Raw genomic sequence first — 26,395 nt, 5'->3', positions numbered from 1 at the left:
AATAGGCTGTTATGTTAAGTAATTTCTACCTGGATTTATAAAAATAGCAATATTCTGCAGCTGTCCACATGTATTTTGGACCACTCCTCATGAGCAAATACCTCCAGCTATCTCAGATTTGAAAAGTGCCTTCTCCAGACGGCATGTTTCAGCTCCTTTCACAGATGTTTAATAGGATTTAGATCAGGACTCAAAGAAGTCCACTTCAGAAGAGTTCAATGCTTTTCTCTTAGCCACTCTTCTATGTTTTTAGCTGTGTGTTTTGGGTCATTATGCTTTTGGAGAAACCTTGACCTGAGACTCAGACCAAGCTTTCTGATACTGGGTAGCATATTTCACTACAGAATGCCTTGATAGTATTGAGATTTTTATTGTACCCTGCACAGAATCAAGACACCTATGCCAGATGCCGTAAAGCAACCTCAAAACATATTGAGCCTCCTCCATGTTTCACACTGGGTACAATGTTCTTTTCTTTGTATTTTTCATTTTTCTGCCTGTGAACATAGTGCTGATGCGACTTGCCAAAAAGCAGCAGTTTTGAGCCTTCTGTCTAAATAACATTTTCCCAGAATATAGTCAAATTCTAGTCTCGCTTTTTTGTGATTTGCCTTCAAAAATGGTTTCTTCCTCAGTCTTTCATGAGGACAATGAGCCAAATATACTTCAGGAAGCACCCAGAAATGGATGGAAACAAAGAGCTGAAGCGTTCTGAAGCCAGCAATGAGTCTGGATCTAACTCCAATTGAACACCTGTGGAGAGATCTTAAAATTGCTGTTGGGAGAAGGCGCCCTTCAAATATGAGAGACCTGGAGCAGTTTGCCAAAGAAGAGTGGTTTAAAATTCCAGTTGAGAGGTGTAAGAAGCTTGTTGATGGTTATAGGAAGAGATTGGTTGCAGTTATTTATTCCAAAGGGGGTGCAACCAAATACTAAGTTGAGGATGCCAACAATTCTGTCCTGCCCATTTTTGGGCTTTTCTGTGAAATTCTGTCCAATTTGCCTTTTTTTCTCAGTTTTTTTTTCTGTTGTTCAAATACACACAAAGGGAATAAACATGCGTATAACAAAACATGTGTAATTTAAATAATTTTATGGGAGAAATACTTCATTTTCTGGAATAATTTCAAGGGTGCCAACACTTCCAGCTATGATTGTATGCTGCCCAATCTGTGGGCAGCATGTATCAGGCACTGGCTGTATTATCTAAGCCAGGTATACTCTGAAATGCTGTGGCGTTTTAGAGAAAAATATACTTTGAGGCTGTGTGCCCACGATGCATTTTTTAAGCGTTTCCGCAGAGGCAATTCCGCTGCAGAAACGCTTAAAAACGTATGGTAGAAGGCCTGCCATGTTCCCCAATGATAATCCGCATGTGCTGTGCACATGCTGCGGAAATTTCCACTGCGGATTATCATTGCGTAAAAAAATGCAGCCCTACCAATTATTTTGCGAAAGTTCTGCGTTTTCGCCATTGACTTGCATTGGAACGCATGTAATCCGCATCACTGGATCTGTACATGCGGATTCCATGCGTTTCAATGTGTGGATGATACCCAGGTTTGGAAAAGAGAAGACTCTCCTCCGGACCCGGGTACCATAGAACCTGTAAAAAAAAGAATAAAATAAAAAATAAACATTATACTTACCTTCAGATGGCCCGTGGTGTCTTTGTCCTGGCTTGCCGGAAGATCACGGTGGACTCGAGGACCTGCCATGACGTCATTTAGTCATGTGACGGGTCACGCGACTGCTGACATCGGCAGGTCCTTTCAGTGTACCGCGAGCTGCCGGCAAGCCGAGACGCATCAGATAAAGAGTCCGGGGGCCATCAGAAGGTAAGTATATATTTATTTTTTATTTTTTACCATTCTTTCGGTCACACTATATAAATCCATGCCGGCTGCATGGATTTATATTGTGTGACCAAGTTGTCAAGCACTTTCCAAGTGATGCTAAAATCGCTTGGAAAGCGCTTGACAACCCGCATGCGGAAATGCATGTGAAGAACGCTTCACATCCGCATGTCCCTGGCAGGAAAAACGCATGTACAATCCACATGTACAATCCGCATGCGTTTTTTCTGCCAGGGAGATGCAGAAACGCTCAGGAAAAATCCAGAGCATTTCTGCATCATGGGCACATAGCCTGAAAGCTTGTCGGTCTCTCCCCACCTACTACCCTGGATTGACAGGTCTCTGCCTACCCATCTGCCTTAAATATTATTCTTTAGTGTTACAAAAATCCAATACCAATAAACCAAAGTGAACCATCTCGTTGAAGAATTACATTCATATGCTGAGTTTGTCATACACATCTCTTTTACATGATTCCTACTCATACTTCACCTTCGCAATTATTAGAGCTAGGAATGTTGATTTAGCAACTATGAATAGTAAAGTCAGATGTTTAATACTACTCATATCTGGCACATCTATCCTTTCATTTGCAAAAGTTAATGAATGGCTAAAATTGGCAAATCCTAAGTTTCATAAATCATAGAGATCTATATCCCCATCCATAACAAAAAGAATGCAAAACTTTTACTATGTTAGTCAATATGAAGCTAAGAAATGTTTGCATTATTTACACAGGCCAGATAACAGGCTGGGATCCAGCATCACTACAGGAGGTAGGTATTTGCTAAAAATAAAATATGGAAAAAACAATAATTATGCGGGGAGCTGTGCACTGGTTTACTGTGTTATGATTCATGCAAAAACCAAAGTTACAGTTCTGCAAACTATATTAGCCATATAATTCATTGTTCTTGAAAGCTGCCAAGCGAAGATACAGAAAAGATGCATGGAGTAAATGAAGAGATCGACTCTCTTACTGTTAAACACATATAATTTACAGTATTGTAACAGGAAGCTGTTTAATAGTTTCTGGAATTTCAAGTAAAACACCAAACAATAAATTCAGATATTATGGGAAATTGAATGAATGACTGTGTCTGCTGATAGCATTATCCCAATGCTTAGTTAATAAATAAAAAAGTAAACAAGACCAAGATCTAAAGCCTCTCATTCACATTAGATCATCAGCTGAACATTGGGCCAACAGCCGTCTCTCTCGAGTCTCCCATGCACAGGACGGCTTGGTTGAGCACTCATGTGTTCTCTATGAGAGTCATTGCTGGACTCCTATAGCAGCTGCTTATCTCCCTGAGAACAAAAGGATAATTCAGTATAAATCGGATATACCAGATCCTTCTCTCCCTTCCAATATCATCTGTTGGGGGAGACTCGGGAGAACCTGTACACATCAGCTGATTCCGCCGGTATCAGTGAGTTCGGCTAACTTTCACCTAATGTGTATAGGGACCTCAATTAACTGTAGCTTAAAGGGTTATTCCAGTCTTTAGAAGAAATTACTTATCCACAGAACTTGTGTATAGGGTGGGGTAGTTCAACTGCTGAATGGATGGAGAGGTGGTGCGCATATCTGACCAACGCTCCACTCAAATGGGGCTCTACAGAAACCCATTCTCAGAACATCTACCAATTAGCAAGTGATCACCTAACTCTCAGATGTATGATAACCCTTTAAGTATGTTTCTTCTTACAAAAAAAAGTAACTTCAATTAAAATTCCAGTTAAGAATCCTACACATTTAAAAGGGGATTATGGCTTCCATAAACATAAATCATTCATTAGATAATGAAGTGTTATACAATCATATCATTTACTTTAGGATCGATTCCTCCAAGTTTTAAAGCACCACTCCAGTGTTTTCTTTTATTGCAGTGCTGGAGTGGTGCTTCTAATCTAAGGTCACTGACCCCAATCTTATACTTACCTGCCGCCAACTTCATCTTTTATCGCCGCCGCTCCCGTCGGTCTCTGGCAGTTTGTGACCTGACTGTGTTTGCATGGAGCGAGGTGGAGGTTACTCTTCAATGCCAGTCTATGAGAGCCATATTCTGGCTCTCACACACTTGCATTGAGAGCTTCTGATGTATCTTCTGACTCCCAGTCAGTTAGTAGTAGCGGTCACAAGATGGTGCCGTGGGACCGGAGTTGGGCCGAAGAAAGATGAAGACGCCAGAGGGTGAGTATAAGACCAGGGACAGGGACCTTACATTAGAAGCACCACTCCAGCGCTGAAAAAAGAAAACACTGGAGTGGTGCTTTAGAGATTTCTGTTTGCTGTCATTTACCATCATTGCGCTTTTCGGAAGGAGTCTGAATGATGGTAACAAGAAGCGATACTGAGATTTATAGGGAGCTGATACATACTGTATATATTACAAAATTGTACAATATTTCATCATCCAATGAATAATCTTTATTTTTTGAAAGCATAATATCCCTTTAACCCATAGTGTTCCTTCATAGATGAGAAATCTGATTTACTAGAGACTGTACCAGAATGAGAGCAAGTTGCTATAAGCTATAGTTAAAAGCACCTTGTCCTCCCTTCTCCCTACACTCTGCACATCTCACTTCAAAAGGTTACAAGTCCTTCTTTTGAAGTGAAGTCTCTCTTTCTGAGTCAATTCACTTTCAACTAATGAAAAGCAACCAGAGCGGTGCAATATCCAGAGATCTCCAGGCAACTGTACTTCATACACAGGCTGCGAGTATTAGTAATACAGGAGTCACGGCTGAGCTCTGGAGAATGATATACAGATATTTGGAAAAGGCTAATATAAGTGTATGTCGATGTTTAGTCCAATGTTTATTGGCTTAGTATTCCAAAATATAACATCAAACTACACCCAGGGAGTCGATCATACGTAGTACTACACATATAAAAACGCAGAATGAGAACAGTGCGTATACCCCCTAAGGACATTGGGCCCAATTCAGAGTTTTCACTTTTTTTTTTTACTTCTGGTTTTTGCTTACGTCTTTTTGCTCCAAATTCATCAAAACATCTTTTTTTCTGGCTACTTTTGAGATTTTAAAGTGGGAAAAAAATCCATTTGTCAGAAAATAAGCACCAAAATAACTGGCCGGGAGGGAGAGACTGGAATTGAACCAAATTATGCAACTTTTTTAAAAAGTGCATTTTATTAATTTGCAAAAGTCAACTTGACGAAAAAAACGGGAAACTATGAAAAGTTAGACGAACTTGAATAAAGGTGCAAATGGTTTGATCAATTTGTCACAAATCAAAAAGTCACTAATTAAGTGGTATACCTGCCAAACAACTGTCAGAAATGCAATTATGCATCAGGCCCATGGTGTATGTCCATGAGCAACTTATATGCAGTTTTAGTACTTGGATGTTACTGTGTGTGTGTTTGCGAGTTGTTTCGCTGAGTGATCACACAGAAGTGTATTTCTTTAACTTGTTTCTAAACTCAACACTCCCTCGGATGCAATGTACAAGATATTAAAAATGTAAAAAAGTAATGAATGTTTGAAAAATACATGTCATATGCCATCTGCTAGTCATTTGTCAGCCATTTGGCACCCAAATTTAAAAAAAAAGCATGTATGGTAAAGTATACTTTTTTTTGTACTGAGTGGTACAAGAATAATTTAAATTGGCATCATGACAAGTTGTCTAAGTGAACATTCATGAAATTTTAACTGTAAAAAGATTTTTATGGAAATGAAAGGGGTTGTCGGGAGTGAGGATACAAGTCTGCAGTCACTTTATGTGCCTGTAGACTTCTACTGGTTACAGTGTGCAGTGAGCAGGCTATCACAATTCTCTTGTATTCCGAGTGTGAGCGGGCCGTCACATGACTGTATGTATGTGATTTGCATACTCGTCACATGCCGACTTGTCTCATCCAGATTCTCTCAATTTTCCTGTATTGAGAGGAACTGAATGAATCTGGTCAGCATGTGACTGCAAGTATGCAGATCGCATGCAAGTGTGCGCACTGCACACTCTCACTAGTGACAGCCTGCAGCCCATCTACAATTTGCTGCTTCACTAACACACTAACACTGAACAGTATTGTAGGCTATTTCTGTAAAGACTAGTTAATATTAAAAATAGTCATTAGGTTCCAATGACTTGTAAAACACAGGACTTATGAAGTTAAAGGGAATCTGTCAGTAGGATCAACCCCCCTAAGCAGTCTATATTGGTGCGTAGGTCATGGGAAGCTGAATAAAATGATATCTTCATATCTGCAATCCAATGTCTGATTCCCTAGAAATCTTATTATGTAAATTAGCTGTTAAGATCTATGGGCCTGATACAGATCTCCCCGAGACACTACCTCCAGTTCTTGGAAATGAAAGGGCATGTTACTAATGTGAGACATGTAGATCAGGAGCACAGACTGTCAGCCATTACATGTCTCACACTGGTAACACCCCCTTTCATTTAAAATAAGATCTGGAGGCAGATTCTCAGGGAGATCTTTGTCCCACCCATAGATCATAACAGCTCATTTACATATTAAGAAAAATGTGGATTACTGTGGAATAAAACATCAGATCGCAGATATTAAGGTATCATTTTATTCAGTTTCCTATGACCTACGTGCCCATATAGACGGCTTAGGAGGGTTGAACCTACTGACTGATTCCTTTTAATTAATTTGGCGACTATTCTACCTTTAGGGGAGCACCATTATATTTAACTTTTATCGAGTAACCTTAAGTTTAGGATATCCAGCAGCCACATACATTTTAGACAAGGTACTGAATAGTGTATATAAAATTTCAGCTTTCAAAACACACAGAATTTCATAATTTCCAGGCTTTAATCTTGCTGTATTTTTCGTGACTGAAGCGTACTTAGGTGGAAATGACGGCACCGCATGTCCCTCGGTGCTGTGCTCATTACTTCAAACATTCACTTTTCTACCTGCTGTTACTTGGAGTGGAAATAAGGTTGTCCAGTACAGCTCAAAAGTGGTGGATACTTGGTGAGAAGATCAGATGGAAAAAAACAAGACTTAAGTTTGGGAGTTGCATGGCAACTATCCAACTGTAATTCAAAGGACGAATAATGTAAGGATGAAGGGATTTATGTAAATTTTCATTTACAAAAGACAGCGTGGGACCTTTCATCTGCATGTGTTATTCCATTAAGGGCAGAAAAAGTGGTAATTTCAAACCTACACACTATGCAGGAAATTAGCTTCCCTATTGAACTATGCCCTATTTTGAGAACACATCTGTATTACAGGTCTTTCACTAACTTAAACTACAGTCAGTTCTAACTCATATACACTAACAATAAAGTGCCTTTGGAAAACATTTTAATTTATAGGCAAATGACAATAAAAAAATGGAATTTCAAACTGTAATCATTCAATAGCGCCCTTAAAGGGGTAGTCTCAAATTTGGAAGTTTTCCCTAATCTGTTGGATAGGGGATAATGTCCCAATTGCTGGGGCTTCAGTCGGTGAGATCCTCAAAGATCCTGAGAACTGGGGAGCCCCATGTGAATGGAGCTGAGGTTGATCATGTGCACTGCTGCTCTATTTATTCTTATCGGAGTGTCATAGGCCTGCCGAGTGCAGTGCTCGGTTATTTCTGGCAGTCCATTGAATGGAGTGTCAGCATGCATGATCTACCACCACTCCATTCACACTTCGGTCTTGGAAATCGGTGGAGGTACCAGCAGTTGGACCCCAGCGATTGGGAAGTTATCCCCTAGCCAATAGATAGGGTATAACCTTCCAAACCTGAGAGAACCCTTTAAGTCTCCCTAATGATTATATTTGAACTGATGGTATCAGAATCTTGCAGCGGTTCAAGAAGATTGTTGTTAGGTGCCAATGCCCCTGTGGAGATCCAGCATCGCTACCAACATTGAGCAAGTGGACTGGGGTCTGTCATTATTTCAGCTGCCAGTGAGATGAAGATGCTGGTGGAGACCTAATGCATAACTGCTTATTAAAGGGGTTACCCAGCCTTAGGCAACAAGTCGGCACTCACTATATGTGGCTGCACATGTGGGAATCGTCACATCGTGCGCACTGCATGCTGTGAGGATACTCCAGTTCTGGTGCCAGGAGCAGCCAGCGAGTGACCACAAGTATGTGATTTGCATACATGCAGTCACGTGCCGACTAGACATGTGTGGCCTTAATGCTAGTGTATGGACACATCTAGTCAGAATGTGTCAGGAAGTATACAAATCACAAACTTGTGGTCACATGAAAGCCTGCTCCCAGCACCGGCACTGGAGAATCCTCATATTCCAATGCTGGACAACCCCTTTAAGTATTTATTTATTTTAAGAGAACAGTGTTAGAGGGCACATGTGACTGGCCAATGGAATTTGTTGCCCTGCATCTTTGGCTTTTCAAATAATGTTTGGTGTTAACTTTTGGTGGCCTCTGTGAAGTCTAAAGCTGGCAATACACATTAGATGTGTATGATGACAGAGACTGGCCTACCCTTCCAATATGTATGGGGGCCTACCAATTCTTCCTCATGCATCAGATTTTGGGGAAGATAAGGACTGACTGATCCTTACGTTCTCGGAGAAATAAACCATCATCAGACAAGTCTGTCATCAGTTTATTCCCCATCCTATTGAGAACAGATGCATAACTGGCTCAGTTTAGAGAGAAAGCTGTCGCCAAACAAGCCAACAGCTGGCTATGAGCTGATACTAGAGAGTTCAGGCAGTCTCTTTAAGAATGACTTGTCGCACACAGTTGGACTGTCAGTGTTGTTGGTCCGGACTACAATGCATGTGACAGATCAATTCCTGCTGTCCTCTGTGACCCTGCTGTGCTTTTAGTGTAAGAACGAAGGAGCTGTTTGCAGACTGTAGTTGTGTGTAGTCGTTTGCCATTAACGACTTTTCAAGTCTTGCCAATGACTGCAGCCAATAAGACCAAAAAAAAATTCAATCCGTGATATCAACTTTTCCACAGATATTTGCCTTCTGTTGTTGCCTGTCACGCTACTTAGTGCTACAGACAAGCACCGATATTCTGCAGAAAATGGCCTAAATCTGCTGATATGGCTGTATAAAATCTTTAGTGCATGACCAGCTTTAGTTAATACTGTAAATGTAACACACATAATGATGACCACAATCACTTACCAGGCGTACCCAGTGCACAAACTGGGGTCACAGCTTAGGAATCAATATGCCAAAAATAATGCATACACAATTTTTCTAAAGACAAATTGTATTCCCTTGGAAATATATTTAAAAATCATTCTAAAAAATAAAGTAAAAGAAGAAATGACCAGGGATTTCAAGATATTTGGTTCTATGTCAATGTTGTCCCAGGTCATTATTTTTTACATGTATTATGATAATAATTATAACAATTAGAGATGAACAAATTGATTCGCAGGATTCCGGTTCAGCGGCCAGGTCAGTATTCTGTAGCTGCGGGACGGGTGGTATTCTATTAATAAACTGGACGATACTGGAGCTGGTTATTAATCATAATCAAATTTATTAGTAATAGTTAGTTTTACTGAGAAATTATGAGAAATCTGCTAACTTAAACATACTTAGAGTTCTCTACTTGGTTTTATTGTCCCATCAAGCTTTTCCCATTAATAGTCCAATATTTATAAGATTAAGACATAGGGCCAATTCATTAATTTTTTTACGTCAGAATTCTGGCATGAAAAGCTTTGTAAAGTTACAAAATTTTGGTGCAACCCAAGGCTGCCCTAAAATTTAACGCGCTTTCTCACAGGGTCAGGGGGCGTGCCGATTGTAGCTGAATTCTTCTACATCACTGCAAAGTCCTTGACAGCCCAAGTCCAACCCTTTTCAACTCCTCCCCCAGGTGCTCCGCTCCCCCCCCCCCATGGACTTTGCAGTGATGTAGAATTGTAGTTCTAATGATGACTCATGCAGGCAGGGAAAAGAGACTTCCTTTTTCTAGATAGAGGTTAGAAGGATTCAACTAGTCAGTTTTTAATCACATGATGTCATAGACCTAGTGGAAAGGAGAAGAATTGACTGGGTAGAAAGGCAAATGAGAAATTTTATCCCCTTTACGACCTTGGACGTATGAGTACGTCCAAGGTCATATCCCTGCCCTCCATGCATGCTCCGTCGCTGAGCCCGCATGTTTTTGGGCACATGATAGCTGATTTGATCAGTTGTCATGTGCCTCTAACAGCCGCGGGTGGAATCGTGATCCACACGCGGCTGTTAACATGTTAAACGCCGCAGCAGCATTTAACATGTATGCGCCGGAAGTGCATCACTAATCATTGCCGGGATGTTATGAACGCCACCCAGTGGTTGTCGCTCATAGTAAGTGAACATTTTTGCTACACACACCAGGGCTCAAGCCCTGCTATATGTAACACAGGTGATCAGATAATCGCAGTTTCTAGTCTCCATGGAGACTATTGAAGCATACAAAAAGTAAAAAAAAGTTTTTAAAAATATTAAAAAAATAAAAAAATATATAAAAGTTCAAATCACCCCCCTTTTCTCCATTTAAAATAAAACAATAAAAAAAAATCAAATACACACATAATTGGTATTGCCGCATTCAGAATAGCCCGATCTATCAATATAAAAAATGGATTAATCCAATCAGTAAACGGCATAATGAGAAAAAAATCACAATGCCAGAATCTCGTTTTTTTGGTTGCGGTGCAATAACAGGCCTCAGATCCTGAAAAATGGAGATGCTACGGGTCTTGGAAAATGGCGATTTTTTTTTGCAAACTTTGGATTTTTTCTTCACCACTTAAATAAGAAAGAACCTATACATGTTTGGTATCAGCAAACTTGTAATGACCTGGAGAATAATAATGGCAGGTCAGTTTTAGCATTTAGTGAACGTGATAAAAAGAAAAAAAAAAGATTGTGGAATTGCACCTTTTTTGCAATTTCACTGCACTTCGAAATTTTTCCCTTTTTCTAGTACACGATATGGTAAAACCAACGGTGTCGTACAAAAGTACAACTTGTCCCACAAATAACAAGCCCTCACATGGCGATATTGATGGAAAAATAAAAAAGGTATGGCTCTGCGAAGAAGGGGAGCAAAAAAATAAAAAGGAAAAATGGAAAAACCCAAGGTGCCAAAGGGGTTAAGTACACAGTGCTATATAATATGATGACTGCAATATATTATGAGGATAAAAACTTTAATGGGAGTGCTTCTTTAATAGAGGGGGGACTTCCTAATTGGGCATATGGGATGGGAGGGCTTCTTTAAGGGGCTTGCACCTCTTAATGAATCAGGAGCGTCTGACTCCTGCACGCCTCCTCTTCAAGATCGGCATGAACAAGGACGGTACTGATGAAATGGGGGCCATAAACTCGTACCTTAAATGAGTATCAGGGTGAACTATTTCTTACTCACTTTTCCTTTAGTTCTAGCATCAAGTGTTCCTTTTCTACTGCATATAATAACGGTAAAACAACAGGATATATTACACCTACCATCAACATTTCAGGCAAACGCATTAAGAAAGTAAGCTGCTTTTCTCAGCTCTTTTGCCATTTCTCCTTGCCAAATATGCTATTTGCAATTTAAAATTGGCACTCTTTCCATATAGACAATTAGTTTAACGCAGTTGGCGATTACCCTTGTTTATCATGCATCACATTTTCTATTCTCACCCCCTTCTTGTTTATCTCCCTTTCTAATACTGTGTGTGGGTTTGTACAGATTATTCACAAAACATATCATATCTCATAATAATACTAATAATAATACTCCACAGTTAAATTATATTAGTATTATAGGTATTAGTAAGGGCTTATGTATTCAACGCACCTTGACACTTGTTTCAGGCAAGCAGCAAAAAGTGCTTTACTTGAATAGCACTGACTGATAAAGTCTGACACAATCGACTCAAAATCCCATTCAACCCATAATAACAGGATCCAATAGACAGAGCACTTCTCTTTATAGAGGAATCGAAGACGTCGCACCACATAAGTTTTGGAGCATTTAGGCTAAACCCATAAGAGCTCCAAATTGTGGATCCTGGGTGAGGATGTTTAGGAGTTCAAAATAGAATTGTAAACTTTCTTATTTGAAGGGGATGTCCCATGAACAATCAATAGATTTTGGAATAAAAATAAGTTCCATAATTGGATGTGTTAAACAAAAATGTTCCTGCGCTTGAATAATCTTATAAATGTGCCCCTGCTGTGAACTGTGTAATGGCTGTGTCTGACTGTACAGGAACATGGTCTGATTATACCACATCTCCTGGGCAGGGAAGGAAGCAAAAGAGTATACAGACAGGACAACATGAGATCGCAGTAACTGATGTCTATGAGATAAAACATTTCTCAGCTAAATTTATTTGTGAATTCTGAATTGAATCTTAAGATGTTCAAATTGACAGGAAACCGCGAATTTCAAGAAATTTGACTAGAACTTGATCCTCCACAAAACGATCCACTCTAATAGTCATTGATTTTTTTTTGTAATAAATCTGGTGCATGTGAATGTACCCCAAGAAGGGTTCAGTGTTTTGCTGAACTTTTATTGCATTATACGATGATAATAATAATGTATTATGTAGCAGCACAAAAAGTAGAACATTTTAGACTGTGCCAGAAGTAACAGACTTCACTTATGAATCTCGATATTTACATGACAACATTAACAAGAAACAATGTCACAATACAACTATATAACCTTCCTATTGTATCCCTCAGTATTACTGTATTCATTAAACAAGGTGTACTTGTCACCAAAACACAACTAATCCTGTTATTACATTACTTTATTAAATACGATTACAAATAACTGGCCACAGAGGTTCGCATTAAGCACTGAGTAGCCTTCAAGGAATTAAAAGGATTATCCACTAAAATAAAGCAGGGTTACATAGTGTGAGAACACAGTGTATGTCAACCCTTTTGATTTTTTATCCCTGAGATCAGTTACGGAGAAGAAAGGATAAGTACCAAGTAGACAAAAAGGGAAAGAATAATTAAGATATTTTCATCAGTTTTTGCTGAAAATTTTTTTCTGTAGAAAAGAGGCAGGGTTTAGTGGAAAGGGACATGTCACCTACTGTCACAAAAATGTACTATATCTTACGGTTTGGTTATTTATTGATGGACAGTACCAGGATGCACCGAGTCTATTAAGAGGCAGCACATCTTACTTCATTCCAGCTTGCTTATGATCATAACCAGTATAAGAAATACCAGTCAAAATGCTTCCCCCCAAATTGTTTTATATCAGTGTGGAAGCTAGAAAATAAAACCTGATTTTTATGTTTCATACACGATTTACCAGGTCTAGAATTACATTAGGGTATCTATAAAGATGGCAATTGGCCTATATTCATATTCCCAAATGGGGTACCGTATTAGGGAAAACACAGCTGCCCGGAAAACGAGCCGATTAGCAGGATTTTGCTACTAGAAGTAGAGATGGTGTGAATCGATTCACAGGACCCAGTCCAGCAGCCTCGTCAGTAATTTATGGCCGGGGTTGTCTCCTTTCAAAAAATGTTTAGAATTGTTTGTTGTAAAGAAAAAATGAACCGCACTTCACTTATTGTCCCCTACCCTAGACCAGCAATTTGTTTCCGGTACTGGTCCAGTTATTGTGGGTTATTGTAGGCTACAGGAGGAACATCATGTCACTTTAACAGTGCTGCAGACAATTACGGCTATGCTGATGTAAACTGCATGAGCTGCCGAGCTCGGTGATTGGCTGCAGTGCTACTGACTTGATGTCACAATTGCAGCCAAACACAAGAAACAGGGGCAGTGCTGGACACAAAGCGTTAGACCCAGAACGTGAAAATAAAGTTCTTTTTGTGTGTTTTTTCTACAACGAACTGAGCAGGTAGGCAAAAGATTTCTGAAAGGGAATAAGCCCTTTAATAGAGAGATATTTTTTTCTAAAATATTTTAGGTCAACATCATGTGAACATAAGGACGCAGTCAGACGGCCGTATAAATCGAATCAAGATTGGACCAAAATGCTACGACGGGCCGCAACTCTCCTGATCTGGGAGTGACATGGACACACCTTCTCATTTAAAGATTTTTCTGTATTTTCATGACTTTGAAAATTGTACATTCACACTTTAAATGAGAAGGTGTCCAAACTTTTGGTCTGTACTGTATATGCCGGCCAGTCCGCGTATTACGGGACAATCTCGGTCCGATTTGTATGGCTGTCTGACTGCGGCCATATGACCACAAGTCCTGTCCGGACTGTAGGTTGGCCCACCCAAACTGACAGCATTCTAAATCCTTATGGTGATGTTAATTTTGGGCATAAAATCTGCAGACGAGCTGTGACCTGCAAAAGAAATATGAATGCTAAAATGCGCTCAAATTCTAGCTGTCTGACAAAGGCCTAAAGGTAGATTGACGCAAACATGTTTGTGACTATCCAATTTATAATACTGGTTGAGGAAATCCATGTGCATTTTAGCAAATCTTCTCCATTCAGATAAATGGAAGCGATTTTTAGTTTAAAAAATTTGAGCAGTAAATCTGCGTTGTGTGAACGTCCCCTACTGCATTTTTTTTATCCTTGATTTTATCATCTTAATACAATATGTTATGCTTGAAATGCAAGCTGTAGTTGACTTTTTGCAAGACTGCCAGTGTTTCTCTTGATGGCAGAATAAAATATTTATTTAACAAAAAAAAGAAAGGAATAAATGAAATGTGATTTGTGTATAAAAAAGAAGCAATTCCAATAAAAACAAAATTACCACTCCGGAGTTGTAAGGACATTAATTCAATCCACAGACTACATAACTTGACAAGCAAACACTGTGGGAAAGCAGTAGCAGCCCCTTCAAATCACTGGAAACATTGGAGACTTCAGGGCAAAGCAAACATTTGTTTTCAATCAGTCGCTCATTATGTCCTCAGTTTGATGATCGGCCATTTCTACCAACATCAGTCCAACAACTCTCAAACCATCATTTCGTTTACACAGGTTTAACCAAGCATTTTCTTTGTGAAATCTCCACTGTATGATGAGAACAAATACGCCAACATTACATTTACAGCTCAGCCGTAGATTCTTGGCTGTGAGAGCGAACGCCTGTGGCAGCCAGGCAGTGACATTAACCACGGGTCATCATGCATACTGACACTCGGACTACAGAAACTCTGCCTTCAGGAAGCAGCAGCTTCACGAAAAATGAAAGGATAAAATTCAGTAACTTACAGCAATACCTAGCCTTACTCAGAAGACATATAGATGTAGCAGAACGGAATATGTAATTTACAGGGGATTTGTCAGCAGGTTTTCGCTACTATATCTGAGCACAGTATGATGTGGGGCAGGGAACCTGATTCCAGTGATGTATCTCTTACTGGGCTGATTGCTGTAGTTTTTATAAAACAGCTGTTTTACCTACTGCAGATCTACCAAGTCTCTGAATGCTGAGCTCTGTATAAACCCACCAACACTACTGATTGGCAGCTTTCTGTGTACACTGTGCATAGTGCATAGTTACGTAAATCAGTTCACATTTTGTGTTCTGGTATCACTTATCATGTCTTTACCTCATTTATGAAATGTAACAAAGAAACTAGAAATATGTCCATAGAACTGCTTTATTGAAAGCCCTATGACTAAACCTGTAGGGTGCCATTTTTTTTACTTAATTGTGGAGTAAAACTGCTTGAAATTTCAAATTTTTCACAACTTAAAGCTGACCCCCAGCTATGCACTGATGCACTGCGGAGATGGCTGTCAGTCAATGTGCCAGGGTATGCTTACAGTCACCACTCACTGTATACTGAAAAATGACTGAGGCTACACCAAAACGCCTCTATGACTGAAAGCCGGAGGCTGCTGGGAGGAAATGAACTTTACTCCTCCAGGCAGCTTTTGGCTTTCGCTCATAGAGGCGTTCCAGCACAGTTTCAGTCACCAGTCAGTAGAAAGCAAACCGGGCTATCAGTATCGCATGGGTTTAGACTGCTATTAACCTGCATATCTGAAGGTTAATAATGTTTGGGGGAAATGAAAGGCTCCCTTTAAGTGTTTTTAATTGTGTGCCTTGACAAAGCTTACATAATACAGTATATTTAATATAATCTTTTTGAATGGGAACAGTTTTCATTATGTGCATTCTTTGATTGGTTTCTAGTGAATGTTCACCATATGCAACGTTAAAGATCCCGGTGCATCCATAAACCCCTGTTCACCAGCCGTTAGCGGCATGCATCATCTGGATTCCTATATTTTTTACTACATGGAATAGTGCAAATGCCTGAGCAATCCTTTATGGTGGCATGTAGAGGAGTAATATACTTTTTATACTGCAGTCCTATGGGAAATAGATGCCACTGTATGACCACCCACCACAGCCTTCAGTTAAATGTTTAAAGGGGTTGTCCGGTACTTTTAAAAAAATGCCAACGTGTTTTAATGACAAATACAGCCTTCTTTCTAATTACCTTGCGCTGCTGATACTGCCTGTGAGCGGCGCTATCGGTGACGTCACAACAAATGAGGCGTGACTCAGCGCTGGGGTCCCCGCGGTGGCTGCTGGGTTGTGGGTGGGGTTATTCCCTGCGTCACACCCAGAATCCACCGCGTTCTTTCCCAATGAATGGGGAGAAGGATAGCGCAAGGTGGATGTCGGGTGTGACGCAGGGGAATAACCCCACCCACAACCAAGCAGCCACCGGTGGAATGCGGAAGAGGGACCCCCGGCTGCAGCCGCAACTTGTCGTGACATCAACGGATGTCAGTGCCGGCTGCAGCCGGGGGTCACATGATACCTGTGAGCAGTCACCGATAGCGGCGCTCACAGGCATGATCAACAGCGCAAGGTAATTAGAAAGAAGGTTGTATTTATCATTAAAACACTCTGGCATTTTTTTTAAAGTACCAGACAGCCACTTTAACAAAAGCAGTGATAAAGTGAGGATCATCATTGGGTCACTAGTCAACTATGAAGAGAATGGGGTAGAGAGTGACAATCCCATTGGCAGGTGCCATGACAAACACAGATTATCATCCAGATTACCACGAAACATATATGGAAAGAAAAAGACTTTACATGAAAGCAGGGGCGGAAACAGACAGAAGAGGACCCCTGTGCAAGAACAATTAATACACAATTCCCTTAAATAAGCACTCCCACTATATTTTTGTTATTAAACGTGTGTATATGTGTATGTAATGTAGTGTGAGTGTGTTAATATACTCACTTACCGCTGCTCTTTCCGGCATCCAGCGCCATTCTCTTCTCAGTGACGTCACCACAATTGAGACTCTATACTGTATGCGAGAGCCAGAAGTCTCTATTACAATGTAAGGGTATGTGCCCACGATGCAGAATTGAAGCAGAAAATTTCTGCAGCGTTTCTGCATGCTCTGGGCAGTAAAAACACTTGCAGATTTTACATGCGTTTTTGCCGTGTTTTTGCAGCGTTTTTACATGCAGATTTGAGATTTGACTTGCGTTTTTCAAATGCATTGGGACCTCAAATCCGCATGCAGAAACGCAGAAATAATGGACATGCTGCGGATTTTTCCGTAAGGAAAATCTGCTGCGGAAAATTCCGCAGCATGGACACAGAACATGCAGATTTTCATTGGGGACCATGGGGCATGGATTACCAAGCGTTTTACAGGCGTTTATGCTGCGGAAATTCCGCAGCAAAAACGCTTGAAAAACGCATAGTGGGCACGCAGCCTAAGTCTTTGGAGCCTCGTTCTGACGCTTTTTACATTGTAAAAGTCACTTCCCAGGTCAGAGCACATTATGACGTGGAGAGTCCGTAGAGCGGTGACGTCACTCAGAAGAGGAGAAGAACGGCGCTGGACACCGGAGAGAGCAACGGTAGGTGAGTACATTAATACGCTCACACTACATTTCATGAATATACACGCATTTAATAAAAAAATTATAGATGGGATTGCGTCTTTATAGAAGGAAATTAATTGTACGCATGTAGGAAAGTTCAATTAAACACAAAATTCGCTGAGACGTCCACAGTCCAGCAGATCTGACCCACCAACATGTGACCTGTTCGGCCTTAAATTGAAATGGTTGGCAATGGATTACGACATTTTCGGTACAGGATATGTGCAGCCAGGAGTGGTCTTACTCAGTTATTACTACTGCAGTTCCAGAAGCCGACGGATCAACTAATCACTGGGAGAGCTTCTATTGTTAGAGGAATTAATCATTCTCCAGATATGCTACTGTACCCATGTAAAAGTAAATCACGGGGGGTTAATAAAATATATATTACAAAAACGTTATTTGTCCTCCTCTGAAATTGGCTTGAGGATACGTACAAGTACTTGCGCTACCAAATTGAATTTTTAGCCTGCTGGAGGCAGCGACTGATGTAAGTAAGTAAATGCAATTTTATATACTTAAAATGGTTCAGTACATTACTCTCCAAAGAAAGTCAAGCAGGTCCCCTCAGAAATAAAGGGACATAAAGCCCATCAAAGCATTCCTGTCCTTTATTTTATTGTTCAGTGGGGGTCTCAGCAACCAATCGCTCACTAATCAAAACTTCTGACATGTCAGCATTTTTTTTAATGTCAGGTACCCTTCAGGCTTTTATTATAAGCAGCTTCCCACATGACGCGACTTCTAGTGTTCACATGGTGACTGAATGTTAATTATAAGCCTGGCCTTGTTTCCCCCATGTACCGTATGAATCAGTACGGTGTAAGCACTTGTGAAGCGATGTGTGCTCATGCATAACAACAATTTATCCAGGATATGAATACTGCATATGTTTCAGTGTATTTCTGAACTTGTTACATTATATATTTAGTAAGGCCGCCTTTGGCTCAGTTCACTAGAAAGTTTTTAGAAGCAGATTCCCAAGGATCATTCGTACTCACATTTCAAGTAGGATTGCTATTAACAAGGAATAACCAAAAATCACTGAGTAGATCTGTACACCACCAGGAGATCATTATAGTCACTATTACGACATCAAAATTATTTCTGGCTTTATTTGTTTCTGAAAGTTTAAGAGCGTTGTACTAAAGTAATTATAATACAGGAGGCAAAATGATAACTGAAGGCAACACACAGAAGAGCAAAAGCATATATCATTTACATAGCAGGTGTTTGCATGGCAGGATTTCCACATTCAATACAGGGGGAATACAATTCCCTTTAATCATTTCCTACAATACAATAATAAAATGCTGATTAAAAGTCAAACATGAGTATGAAAGATCATCTTCATTCCAATACCACTTCTAAGCTGAAGACACTCAAATGTATCTCTATAGTTCAGATGTCACCTTTCTGCTGTCCAAAATTCCAGCTGTATCCACCTTCTCCTCACGCTTTCTTAAACTCAACATGGAGAAATCTGAATTAGTTTTCTTTCCACCACCTTGCTGAAACCTCCCGTTGGACATCACAATTACTTAAGAGCTCTAAAGTTTCCCCAGTCTCCCAAGTCCAATGCCTTGGAGTAACCTTTGACTTTACCCTGTCCTTCAAACCACACATTCAAGCCCTTAGGCTATGTTCACACATCATGGTTTTTTCATTTTTTTTTCAGCAGTTTTTTATGCAAATTTTCAGCTGCGTTTTGCAGTACCAGCAAAGTCTATGAGAAACCAGAATTCTCTGTTCACACATCATGTTTTTTTTTTTTTGTTCAGGATTTTGTGCCTGGCATGGCTTTTTGGAAAATAGAGCATGACGCTTCTTTCAGCGTTTTTTCACCCATAGGAAGTAATGGGTGGTGAAAAAACGCTGAAAAATGAATCAAAAACGAACCAAAATGAGTTTTTTCACCGTTTGGTATGCCAAAATAGAATGGGGTACTTTTTTTTTCACAGAACTTTATGTACATGCATAAAAAGAGACAGAAGGACAGTGAAAAAAACGCTAAAGAAACCCTGAAAAAAAGCATAAAAAATGCATCAAAAAAGCACCAAAACTGCGAGAAAAATCCTGAACAAAATGCCCTTGAAGATCAGGTTTTGCTGCAGAAAATTGACACAAAAAAAACATGATGTGTGAACATAGCCTTACTGTCGTCTGCTGCTGTTGTTATTACTCGTCTAGGCAACGTCAACATCCTTCTATGTGGCCTTCTATTCTATCTTATGCTTTTGCAGCCCTCCAATCCATTCTTAACTCTACTGCCCCAATAATTCACACACCTCCCCACATAACTCTTCTGCTTCCCCCTCACACAATCCCTTCACTGACCCATTACCCTGAAATTTCAGTTCAAAATGTTAACAATGACTTCCAAGGCCATCCATAACCAGTCACCTCTACACATCTCTAACCTAATTGTATGTCATCTTCACACACATAATCTTTGGTTCTCAAAATACCTCCTTTTTTGCTTTCTTTTGATCTTTTCCTCACAAAACCATCTCCAATATTTCTCTTGTGCTTCCCTTGTTCTCTGGACTTCATTACCCCAATCATTCAGGTTATCTTCCACACTTGAAAACTTCTATTACAACCGAGAAAGCCACATCCTCAAGAACGCCTACAACCTACAAGCCTACAATAAAGGTCAATTATGTTCACACTAAGATTGTTTATGTGGATTTTGAAGTGAATCCACATAAAAAAATGCTTAAAATACTCTTTGGTGTGGATTTTGAAGTGGATCTTCTATAAATTCCACATACAAAAACTTTTTGAACATAATATAACCCCTGCTGCCACCACACTGCTATATCATCTACTGTCTCCTTCCTCCTCTCGTGTAGCCCTAGCTTACAATATATGGCCTTATTGGGAATGTATTAATATTTGGGCCTGGAATAAAAAAAAATTAGATTGTGAACCCTATTATGGAGAGGGGCTGAAATAATTAAGAGACTTCTGTGTAAAACATAGTAGAATATGTTAGAAATAAATGGATCCAAGTGTACAACTGGAGCAATAATAGTGATCTTACGTGTTTCGCCATTATGCCTTACTCAGGTGGGCAGACTATGTTTAAGGCATAAAGCCAAAATCCATTTTTGGTGTGATCATATTCACATAGTACAAGATTTTTAATGAGATAAATAAGGCTTTTTTATTTTACAATTATTCTAACTGGATACTGGGATCTATTTTTTTTCTAATTAATAAAATGTTGCTCTGACATGTCCTTGCAGGGAATTATCTGTGACTGCTATATCCACGACTGGTAAACTGACTCCTATTTGAACTGTTTGTTCCAGTAGAATATGTTAGGCTTATAGAAAATAAATACATGTACAAGTACTATCGGAGACCAGTGCATTGAATACTTTATAAAATACTATGTACTATGGGTATGAGACAAAAATGTAATGATACGTAATGCGTGCTGCATGTTCAGCAGTATGGTAGCAGAAAACAAATGTGCTCCACAATCAACACTACAGATAAAAGACTGATGGTGTGTGAGTTTTAGTGTAACATGAGAGCAATGCTAATGAAAGCTTTAGTTCTAGACACTATAAAAGTACAGTGTGAGTCACGTAGACAGAGCCCACCAGCAACAGTTAGTGGTTTCCTCCTTCTCTCAGCCATAAGCAGAAATCTAATTATGCCCTAGATAATAACACGCCCATTACTATTTCAGAAACTTATCTCACTTGTCTCCACCAAGTGACAGTGCTTCCTCTGCAAATGCAGGTCTGTAGCAATCTCCATTCATTTCTGGTCCAGAGTGAGCTACCTACATCTGAGCTGCCTGAGCTTGGTGCCATTTTTCTTAAAGGGGGATTCAGTACTGGGGTTCCTGGAAGAATATCAGTAAAATGTTGGGGTCTTCTATATGGATATCCAAGATAGATAGATAGATAGATACATAGATGCAAAAAAGGGATGTGAAAGTGCCATGCTACCACACATTGAGCAGCTGGCCACCTATAGCGGGACATAGCAATACTGGAAAACCTTTTTTACATTAAGGCCATAGTAACAGACACTGGGATTATATAGTAATGCAGATGATTATTTGAGATGGACAAAACAGCAGATATCACTTGAAACGATTTCCAAGCTTATCAACAGCCCATCATCGGAGACAGATGTTAATAACGCAAATGTTATTTCCCATTGTGGCCTGTGGTGTTGAAGTGCATTATAAATATTTAAAGCAAATGACTATTAAACTACACAAATCACTACATAATGAATAGCCCAACAGAACCATGGTTTGTGGGAAAATATCAAATCTTCCCTGAATTGTCAGAAAAATAACACCATGTATGGCCATGCTAGCAGACCTCACTGGCAGATGCTCATCCTCTATCCAATGTGCACAGTTCACACACAAACTTGTACATGACTTGTTGAGCTCCATCAGACAGTTAATAGTTTACAATGGAAAATGACATGGTTGGTCCTACATGGGAAACCTCCCATATAGTAAGTGTTGGTCCTACATGGGAAACCCCCCATATAGTAAGTGTTATCAGCGTCTTCTGCATGAGACTAACAATACATTGAAGGCTATTGAAATGATACATGAGTTACCACATGAAGTTATAACAGTTCACAATAGTATATAAGACTCTACAATATACCGGGACTCCACATGTAAAAGACCTTGTGACCAAACATTTTATAAGGGTTCGTTTTATAATACATTTTACATCATACATAAAGTATGTGCTAATTACACAGCATAATAATGGACAGAATACTATACAACTCTGCATAAGATTCCAGGACTGCCTCTGCATGTGATGTGAAAAGCGTATTATATATTGCATCAATGTAATCATACAGGTTATATCAATATAAATCATTATATTATCAATATAATCAAGGTATAGGTTTGTATCAGAGTATACAGTTCACAGGGCACAATACCATCCTTCAATACAAGTGACTGTGCATGTTGGCAATATGTATTGTACATTCATTGAATCCTATGTGTGTACCTAGAATTAGCTCACAGTAATATGTCATACCCTATAAGATGCCAGGTCTGTGCCTACATGAGTAAACCCATGACACTGTGTAGGATATCGGAACTCCATCATGCACTATATATATATATATATATATATATATATATATATATATATATATATACGCATGAATTGCCACAACTTTACATATATTAGGTAGTGATTGCAGTGCACAACACAGCTCTCATTAAATGTCAGGACTGTGCCGACAGTGAAAGCCCGTGTGCCAGGGCAGGTTGTCAGGGCTCCATCATGCTTCCTATTCTATTGTGTTTCTTCACAAGTTCACACATATATTATGTAGTAATTAAAGTGCAAAACACAGCTCTCACTGGTATGTAATAGCCTATGAGAAGCCAGGGCTGTGCCCACAGATGACTGCCCATGTGCAGGTTGTCAGGGACCTGTCATGCATTACATGCTTTTGGTTTCCTTGCCATGTGTACATACATTAGATAGTAATGATAATGCACAGCACAGTGCTCACTGGCACATAGTACCCTATGAGATGCCAGGCCTGTGCCCACAGATGACTGCCCATGTGCCTTTCCTGTACTCAGGACTCCATCAGGCTCATGCTATGGGGCTCTACATCCTATACAGATGTCTGGTACTCACACAAAGACGTGGTAGACGAATGCCCAGCCCCGGGGTCTCTCCAGCACGTTGTACAGGTAGTTCTGCAGCCTCCGGTACTTGACGTTTCTCCGGCAGCTCTGGCTGCTGTTGTAGGACAGCGGCTTCCCCAACAAACTCATGCGAGCTCCCTGCTTCCCCCTGCGGCTCTCCTGCAAGCCCACTCCGGGCCCCCCACTGTTGCCTCTGCCAGTGTCACTTGCTCCCAGGAGAAGCAGCCCGTCCCCTCTGTTGGAGTTCAGCAGCACCCTGCTGCCCCGACCCGACTCCACATCCTTCATGCCGTAGTAGCGGTCCCTGCCCCTGCCTCTCCCTCCAGAGCTGCTTTTCATCCAGAGCCCAGAGCTTCCCTCTTCGCCTCCACTATGGTTGCGGGGCATGGCATCACCAGTGTGGGCACAGAGGGCACAGCGAGGTGTTCTGAGTGCATGCACAGAGCAGACCTGAGGACGAGGTGGCAGTGCTTCAGGCTGAGACTGGACGATGTCAGACTAGATCACAACAAGTTGACATGAGTCGTATACACAGGAAGGCTGTGTGTGCAGGACGCCAGGGGCTTTCTGAGGGTCTGTCACTTGAGATGTCAGGGGCAGAGCTGCTGTAGACGGGACTTCTCATCCACTCCACTGTATCTCCACTCTCCGGTGCGATCACTCTGCTCTGTCACAGCAAGAAGACACATATTCTCCTCCAGAGTGGTCGCCCTCCTCAGTAGATCGGATTCCCTGCCCTGTGTGGGGGCACCATGCCCAGCAGATCGGAGGCACAGCAGTGATCACCGGGTCACACACCAAGATGTGCTCTAGTCTCAGCCCCTGCCAACCTGTGTGACTCCCTGTCAGAAGGTGCCACCTCCAACCAGAGCCCCTGCCATCAACTGCTCCAATCTCCTGGCTGTGTTGAATAGACGGGCATGTGATGGTCACAGATCACCAGCTGCAGAGTGCCCATGTAACACAGATCCCACAAGATGATCTCAGCTGATGTCACTCCTGGAGCTCAGCTCTGGAATTCCCTTGCTGCTCTTTGTACAGGAGGGGCCAGTGATCACACAGCTCTGTACATCCAGCAGGCAGCTGAACCTCCAGACAGAAGACAAGTGATCACACAGCCCTGGCAGTCCAGCAGGCTGCTGTGCCTTCATCCAGAAGAAGTGGAGGAGCTGGCAGGAGCACAGATCTCCACCACTGCCACATCTAGACAGCTAGACCTTCATACATTATAACACCAGGAGCTGTGAGAAGAAGGCAACCCACAACTTCCAGGCAGCTGCACTTTCCACCACCCTCCAAAAACTTTTCCAGGGAAATCCAATAACTCTGAAGATGGAGCCAGTCACTTGTCCCTGGGCAGCCTGCAGCTACAGTACTTCTCCTGGTGGTGCTGCTGCTGCTGACATTCAGGCTGATGTGGGAGTGGAGGAGGGGGTGTGGGGAAATGAACAGAAGCTGTTAACACTGTGATGTGGGGGAGAAGCAGCTGGCCACATTCCTCCTTTCTCAGGCAGCAGCAGCTCTTTCCTTTCCCCTTCCTTCACATGCTATATATGCTCCTCACTGTGCGCCTACATGTCTGTGCTGGCGTCCTGAGGCACAGGTGCAACCACCAGTCTGACTTGGGGGTGGAGATCTTTGTGGGCTGAGCAGCTTTTCTATTATATAAGCCCATCCAAAACTGAGGCTGTCACAGTTGTGGAGGCAGAATTGAAAGCAGCTGCATCATCTTAAGACTTATGTTTCATGCGCTTCTACATTAATGGGTTAAGTGACCAGCAGCATCTTTTTATTGAATAGTTCAGAAATCTTTATTTAGGTTGCTGTTTCAGTCTGAGGGGTAAATTTAAATTTTTTTTTAAAATTACCTATTTGTTAAACAAACATAAAACAAATTAGAATAAACCCCCTAGAAGTAAAGGAGAGAAGAGTGCCGTGGATCCCGTGCGCTGCCGTTGACAAAGGTTAATCCAGGCGGTAAATCTAAAAAACTTCCAATTTATTGCAACTTGTTTCAGAGTAGAACCTGAGGCAAGGATTTAAGGTTCTACTCCGAAACGCGTTGCAATAAATTGAAAGTTTTCTTATTCTGACACCTGAGGAAGGAGCAGGTTCTACTCCGAAACGCATTGCAATAAATTGAAAGTTTTTTATACTTAGTGCCTGTATTAACCTTTGTCAGCGACAGCGCCCGGGATCCACCGCACTCTTCTCTCCCTTACTTGTTATGTCCTCTCTCCATTTCTTGAGTACAGTGGCTGGAGCAGCAGCCATTATTGGATTGTACATCGCTCCTCACGTAGTTGTGTACAACCTGATCAGGCGAGCGACTCACCCATACCTGTTGCTCACGGTGTTACACAGTCAGCGCCTCTTGTATTTTATCTCCATGGAAGAAAAGAGTAAAGCTCCAGAAAGAAATTGATCCTAGATAGAAAGATTCAATTTTCCACAGGACTGGATTTAAAATACAAAGATATATAATTTTCCAACAAATTTATATAAAAAAAAGAGGGTGAAGATTCATAAGAGGATAAGATTTTCCAAAAGTTGCAACACAATTGGCCAGAGCTCCCCATATGGTAGCATTTCAATACAGACAAAGACAATGAGGTAAGAATAGGTATATAACAAGAAATAAAATTAAGGTAATTTGCACAGGACTAAGAGAATGACTTGTAAAGGAATAGATAATGGTTAAAACAGAAATAATTTATTAGGGTTAAAATAACATGAGATGTAGAGATAAAAATAAAAATTAGGGGGAGGGGGATGTTGAGGATGGTCCTGCTTCCAGAGACGGAGTCCTGCTTTGGATCGGGTAGCTGTTAGTAGTTAGGTCACTTGGGTGGCTGTTTGGAATGCTGAAAAGTTTAGGTTGGGGTAGCGGTCATCCCCTGAATAAAAAGAGAAGAAGGTAAAATTAGAGTTTTAGTTGTATTTAAAGGTAATTAGATCTGGGACCCAGTGATTATACCTGGATCGGGTCTAAGGTCAGGATATAGTGTAGCGGCCCCGTAGGGTGTTG

The 26,395-nt window shown here is 40.8% G+C and overlaps 1 protein-coding gene across 4 annotated transcripts in view; it reads right to left on the bottom strand.

Annotated features, from left to right (window-relative positions):
• Positions 1-24,968, bottom strand: part of KCNQ5 (potassium voltage-gated channel subfamily Q member 5) — an 866,735-nt gene extending 841,767 nt beyond the window's left edge. For 2 of the 4 annotated variants that reach the window (XM_073675562.1, XM_073675559.1), the window contains exon 1: positions 23,357-24,967. In XM_073675562.1, the coding sequence (XP_073531663.1) occupies positions 23,357-23,754 (398 nt within the window). In that variant the 5' untranslated portion in view covers positions 23,755-24,967. Of the gene's footprint in view, positions 1-23,356 lie in introns of all 4 variants that reach the window. The other 2 variants (XM_073675560.1, XM_073675561.1) reach the window with 2 other exon arrangements.
• Positions 24,969-26,395: the final 1,427 nt, after the last annotated feature.

This window comes from Phyllobates terribilis, unplaced genomic scaffold (genome assembly GCF_046119375.1).
Source record: "Phyllobates terribilis strain yellow unplaced genomic scaffold, ASM4611937v1 Scaffold_3__8_contigs__length_932513732, whole genome shotgun sequence".
Taxonomy (NCBI): Eukaryota; Metazoa; Chordata; class Amphibia; order Anura; family Dendrobatidae; genus Phyllobates; species Phyllobates terribilis.
The sequence above is the reverse complement of the archived record's forward strand: the minus strand, read 5'-3'. Positions and strand labels throughout refer to the sequence as shown.